Below are 6,430 nucleotides of genomic sequence, written 5' to 3'. Positions count from 1 at the left end.
AAGCGTCTCGGAGTCCCGTCCTGGGAGACGGCGCTCCCGGGGGGCTTGGGGAGCGGGGCCCCTGTCGTGGGACGGGATCCTTTATTTCCCCGGGTTTCTGAGCAGTTGGGGTGAAAGGAAGTGGCGGGGGAGGAGAGGGGGAAGGAGAGCCTCCTTTTTTAGAGGAGAGGTGGAAGGAGAGCCTCCTCCGGGCAGGAGCCTGCTAGGCAGCATCAAGGATGATTTTTGTAAACCTTATTTTTCAGTCCTTTTAAAAACCCATGTGTGACAGAAGATTTTTATTTTCCGTTTGATTTGTGTTTTTGTTTTGAAGGGGTGGATGTTACTACTTCTGCATACTTCTGAGAGTTATTTCAGACTTTACTAACCACTAATGGATGTTGGGAGGCTGTATAAATCCCATCATAAACACTTCCAGTGAGGTGTCTGATGGTGCATCATCAGTATATTTAAGTTTCCAGAGAAGTCACTTAGTTGATTTCCTTAGAAGTACTGGAATAAATATTTTTGCTTAGCGTAACAATAGGGTGCCCTGCAATATATTGAGAGTCTTTATTAGTATTTAAACACTTAAGGTCTCTCTATGGTTCTTTGTTCTCGCTCATGCTCCTTAAATAGTCTCTTTACCATGCATTAGAGTTTTAATGGATAGCATTATTCTTTATCTGAGATGTCTGGGACTTCAGTGGAACAAAGACTGTCAGAAATACACAGAAAGATGTAGAAACCCAGGGAGTCTGTGCAAGCAATGAGTAAGGCTTCATACATTGATTTTTCCCTGTGTGAAATATTCAGAGCTGGTTGGTACTTTCGAGTGTAGAGGTTGAAAGCACTGAAGTTTTGACCTGTTATGACAACAATATGGTGAGCTGACATATTTTGTTGTCAAAATGTTTGTGCTGCAGGACAGAGGCAAGGTGGAGGTGGTGATCTATACAGTTGTTTGCACTGACGTTGCTAGTGTAGCAACCCTATCACAGCCTGTCAGAACATTCTTTTTGTAGCACTGACACTGATGAAGGACAGGGATGTTGGTAACTGCAGGTGCTCAGGCAAGGATAAGTGCTAATGCATCAGTCATTGTATTATTATAACCCCCCAATGCATTGCCTCCATTTTTCTTGCTTCCAGTGATATAGTAGAATGATGTGGTAAGAAAACGGAACCAGTGCGATTGTAAATCCTCACTGGAATGCTGCTCCAGTTAATAATTTCATTCAGCTTATGAATTTCTGGATTTTTTCACTTTTGAGGTGAGAGTTAATTTGACTTTTGTGGTCAGTGCTTTCTTAAATATTTTTTTTCTTTTATTTCTTTTTTTTTCCTTCTCGTCTTTTAAGTCAGAATTATTGTGAGTAGGTCAGGAAAGACTGTAAGAAAGCTTTTTTCTTCGGGTTATTTGGTATCTAGGTTGAGTATGCCTAGACTTGTTGCAGTCATGCTTCTGATTGCTTTTGAAAATCTTATAGCTTAATGTTTGTTTTTAGAAAGAGATGGATTCTCTTGGAATCCCTGTTTTTTTCTTATTGCCTCCCTCACAGTATTTTATATACTGTCATGGTGGATTTTCCCCTCTGTTCTTATGCTTCTGTTTTTAAATCTTACCAATAGAGGACTGTGTCTATTCAGTGTTTTCTGCCCGTCCCCCAAGTATGGGGGTTGGAGGAGAAAGTAACTTATTTTTTCTTTCCCCAAACTCAGATTTATCTGTCCTGCCTCCTGTTTAGGTAAGAGATACTGGGATGTCTTTGAAGCACTATCAAATACAAATTCTAATTGTTGGAAGAAAAAAGCAGTGTTTTCTATCTTTCTTTGTGTCCTCAAAGCAGCAATTGTTGCAAAATTGGCTGTGATATTTCTAGTGAGTTATAATTCTGTAAGCTTCTTTCCTAGGTCTTACTCATACCAGAGCATCTGTCTTTTTTTGAGAGCTTTCCAAAGCAGAGGAGAGACAGAATGGGCCCACATTTGTCAATCTCTGCTGTTTGTCGAAGTAACAGTATAAAACTAGATATATATCCCAGTAGCATCGGAGATACTTGTAGCTGCCTGCCTGCCTCTGCATTTATAGCACAGCATTGGCTACATTCACGTATGGCAAGATATAACTATCTGGGTTAGAAAGCTGTATGGCTTTGAAACAAAAATGTAGATTCTTCGGAAGGTTGATAACACACACTGGAAAATTACGGATCCTGGAGAAGTAGATATTTCTAGCTATGACGAAAATTGAAGGAAACCCGGTTGTGCAAAAAGTCTAAAGTGGAAGTGACCCATGTAATCTGCATGATGAAGAAACCCTGTTTGTGTTGCATCAGTTGTACTACCATAGAGCAATACATAGTCCTACGATAATCAGAGCAAAACCATTCTTGGCAGCTGACCACAGTGGAGCAGCTTGTGCTGCGTTAATAGAATGGCTTCTGCGTACACTGGGGTGTCTTTAGTTGAGAAAATAAAGACCTTGCTTTAGGGAGACCAGTCACCTCTGATCAAAAATAGGAAGAGGTTGTTCAAATTAGTATAGCAAGTGATAATATGTCATGATATTAAAGAAATATCAACTACCTTTGCTGTATATGCTAACAGAACATAAGTCAGTATGAGTGATAATGGTGCTAGGTGTGAAATAAAAAATTGATTTTTTTTTTATTTATATTCTTTGTTTTAGAACAACTTTGTGCTGAGAGGACAGGTGACTCTGAACACAGCGTGGTAAACCTGAGGTTTGATCTCTTGAATCCTTTTTAATGGAATCTTCTCACATTGATCCTAAGAGTTTAGTTTCTTCATGATTGTTATTAAAGCTGTATTAGGTCACATTATTTAAGAAATGGAATTTTTTTGCTGTGGAAACAGATCAAATGTGCTCAAGATGCTGGGAAATGCATTTTCTTCCTTTTAATCTTTATTTTTTTTCTTCTGGTATTTTCGGATGCATCCTTACTTTATCTCATTGGTCCCAGCTAAAATTTGTCCGTTTAGTCTCCTATATAAAATTGGTTTCCTCCTACTTTTTTTCCTTACCAGCATTTTGAGGAATGTACTTGATAGTTGATTCTATCTGATTAATATTCTTAATTTAATTCCTCTAAATGCAAAATATTTTCACTTCTGAGATTTTTTTTCTTCCACCTCCATACTTATTTCTGGTCTGATGTAATTGTGTTGGTTTTTTTTTCCTTGAGCCTGTTGACTTTTGTGATAGTACATCTCTACCTTTTTTCCATCTGGTGTTTTTGTTTTGTCAAAATACTGTTGATAATTCGTGCTAGTTTCAGTGAGGTCCCTCAATAGTGATAAAAACGGGATTGTTTTTATCAGCCTTGCTGCCTGGTAATAGGACAGAGCACATACATGAATGTCAGTGCCTGCTGCCAGTAATGTGTGTTGGAATGTGGCTTGGCTGACAGAGCCATGCGATACAAAAGCTTGCACCTGGTGTCAGTGGCACTTACCTGCAATGTGTTGCTTTTTGAACTTTGTGTTCGGTTAACAGTTTTCAGTCACTGCTGCAGGCAGCAGGGCGTGGACGCTACTCTATTTTTCAAAATGCAGAACCTCCCTTGAAAGACTTATCTGAGTCCAGCTTCTAATGTTTGCAGTTGGTCTAAAAACTGAGTGAGGCTCGCCATCAGCTCTGTGCTCCTGTGAGAGGTGGGTGGGCTGTGGAGGAGCAGGGGTGGGAGGAGGCGCTGCAGGAGGCTCAGGCCTTCATTGGCTGTGAGTATGGACAGAAGGAATGGTCCACCCTGGAGCAAGGGCTGGGCGTGAGGGACCAGCGGCGAAGTGTTTTGAGAAAGAGAGCATGATGCTGTTCCAGCGTAATGGTTTTGTCTTGCCTCAGCTAATTCTGTCCCTCCTGGTATGTGTAAAACAGGTGTATTGGGGTGCTGTTCTAGGTACAAAGAAAAGAGGATTGTGGGGACGATGTAAGAGCAGACAGCACCCTTCTGGTGATGTGGGAAGGAGAAGGCACAGGCTTGGCCAGAGAACAGTTAATGCACGTGTAGCTGCTGATGTGAATTTTTAAGGCTTTAGCAAAAGTCTCTGAAGTAGAGAATGAAGAAAAGTTGAGGCAGTTACTGTGGAAATGCTGGGAAGGGGTTTCTGATGGACATGCCTGACCAACAGAAACATCAATATGAGCAGTAGTTTCAGAATTAGTAACTGTTATGTGGAGCATGCTGGAGAGGGCAGGGACAGCAGACCCTCCAGCTCTTACCCTTACCGAAACCAGGACCAAACTCTGTTGGTTTAGTCACCTTTTGATTTATAATCTGTGGTTATACCAGACTAGTCCTGTGTCTTGGTTATAGAACATACTTAAGGTCAAGTCTGTTATAAAATAGAACAAACTTTTAAGAAGATACTCTGGTTCATTTTGACCCAATGGTAGGGTCAAAATCTCTGAACATAAAGGCTTATTACACCTGAGAAAGAGCTACTTCATCAGGATTTACTGTATACTACCAAAGGAAAAGCATTTCTTAAATCAAACTTTTCATTAGCCTCTCATCATGTGCAACTGAGTCTTATTTTCTCTACCTAATTATATTGAAAGATACTTAAAGAAAAATGTTAGGTGAATATATTAAATATTTTTCTGAGTGATTTTAAGAAAACAGCTGCAAGTAGTTTTCAAAGGCTTTTGCTAACAAATTGAAGAAAAACTGAGACTTGTGACTGTAAGTAGGAGATGATAAAAGGGAAAGAAAGCTCTAGAATTTATTAGGAGAGTTGTATCTGTAATAATTTGTCATGGGAAGCTTTTTGATATTGTGAATTTAGCTAAGTAGTTAATATTCTTTCTTAAATGTGTGTAGTGAATTACTCTGTACTAATCCAGATCATGGGGGACAGGCGGTCAAAAGATTTAGACTTTAAATGTCTAGTTTACTTAAAAAATTTACTTATATATATGCATTTTTTGCTAACTTCAGTTTCTTTTTTATAGGTAATTGAATGGGTCTTCAGAAGCAGAGTTGCTAAAACTGACAGAAAAGTAAGTATGTGAGTGTTTGTTCTTCATAAAATATGTATCTTACTTAGTGTTACCTCTGTTTACTGTTAATAAACCCTTTTGTCATGTTGGTTCTTAACATCTGTAGTAATTAGCATTTTTGTATAGCCTCATGAATCTGTTTCCAGTTAATTGTTTTAATTTTGTGAAAGTAGATAATCTTATGTATGTATATCTGTAAGTCCTGTAATTACACTGATTATATTGCGCTAATTTCCAGTTGTTCAGTTGTTCTTGCACATACTGTGAGTTATTTTTGCTTAAGTTCATTACTTTCTATAACTAGATAGACTGACTTTTAAAAGGCCTAATTTAAAAGTGTTACGTACAGGGCTTGTGCATAATACATTATATTTGGAGAAATCTGGGAACCTTCATTGCTCTGCTTACTATCCTTTTGTCGATTCATGAGTCTGGTTTTGGCTAATTGGATTTTTATTGTCTTTAGTGGCATATCGAAGAGATGAAATGTGGTCTGAAGGGCGATATGACTATGAAAGAGTTCCAAGAGAACGTCTTCCTCCAAGGATTCATCCTGATGTAAGTCTACAGTATATTTCTTTAGCATTATACCATTATAGTATACCTTTATATTCACAACGGATGGATTTATGTACATATTTAAGTTCCTAGTATACCCCAGGTTCCATTCTTTTCGCATTCGTTTAAGCCAACAACCTAGCAAATGCGTCTGCACGAGATAATAGGATGCCTACAAAATTAAATAATGTATTTTTTTTTCAAATCTATTGAAAATGTTTTAGAATATTTGTATTTTGATAAATTGAGATATTGGTGTAATTCTTTGTGTTATTAAACACAGGATTTTTAATAATTTCTGGACAACCAAAGACAATACTATGTTATAATTTTCCCCAGACTTTTTTTTATGTTAATACATTTTTGAAGCGATTTAAGGTGGTAAAATTACTACTTTCAGTATTGTTCTTGTCACCAATGCAGTTTTTTATTATCATGCTTAAAGTGTAGAAGGAAGTGTTTATAACAAAAGTTGGAAATAAATCTTTGCTAAAGAAATGGTGTTTTGGAGCCTTGTAAGGGAAATGCTTATCAAGAAGATTGTCAATGGAAATTTACTTTGTAGGCATGGAGACTTCTACTGTATGTTATGCTTGTAAAAGCAAACGCAGAAGCTGTGCTTACTTTGCTGTAGAATAACTTGAGAATGCTTTTAGAAAATCTCTTCTTCTTAAAGAGAACTTTTAAGAACTCTTTTTGATATTTCTGTTTACATGCTGTGCAATGTATGTTTGGCAAAATAAAATTTCAGATACCCATGCCTGTTACCTGACTTTTCTTTTAATTCTTTTAAATGTTGGAGCTGTTGCATAGCTGATTTTACGTACTTTCTGAGTTCCCTCTACCGTATTTTCAGCTTGTCATTTT

At 37.8% G+C, this 6,430-nt stretch overlaps 1 protein-coding gene across 1 annotated transcript in view; it reads left to right on the top strand.

Moving 5' to 3' along the window:
- Nucleotides 1-5,491: 5,491 nt before the first annotated feature.
- PPHLN1 (periphilin 1) overlaps nt 5,492-6,430 on the top strand; it is a 61,142-nt gene continuing 60,203 nt past the window's right edge. Inside the window, exon 1 of the mRNA XM_010076272.1 lies at nt 5,492-5,563. Coding sequence (XP_010074574.1) covers nt 5,492-5,563 — 72 coding nt within the window. The remainder of the gene's footprint in view (nt 5,564-6,430) is intronic.

Source organism: Pterocles gutturalis, unplaced genomic scaffold (assembly GCF_000699245.1).
Source record: "Pterocles gutturalis isolate BGI_N339 unplaced genomic scaffold, ASM69924v1 scaffold19353, whole genome shotgun sequence".
Classification (NCBI taxonomy): domain Eukaryota; kingdom Metazoa; phylum Chordata; class Aves; order Pterocliformes; family Pteroclidae; genus Pterocles; species Pterocles gutturalis.
This window is presented reverse-complemented; position numbering and strand designations above follow the sequence as displayed.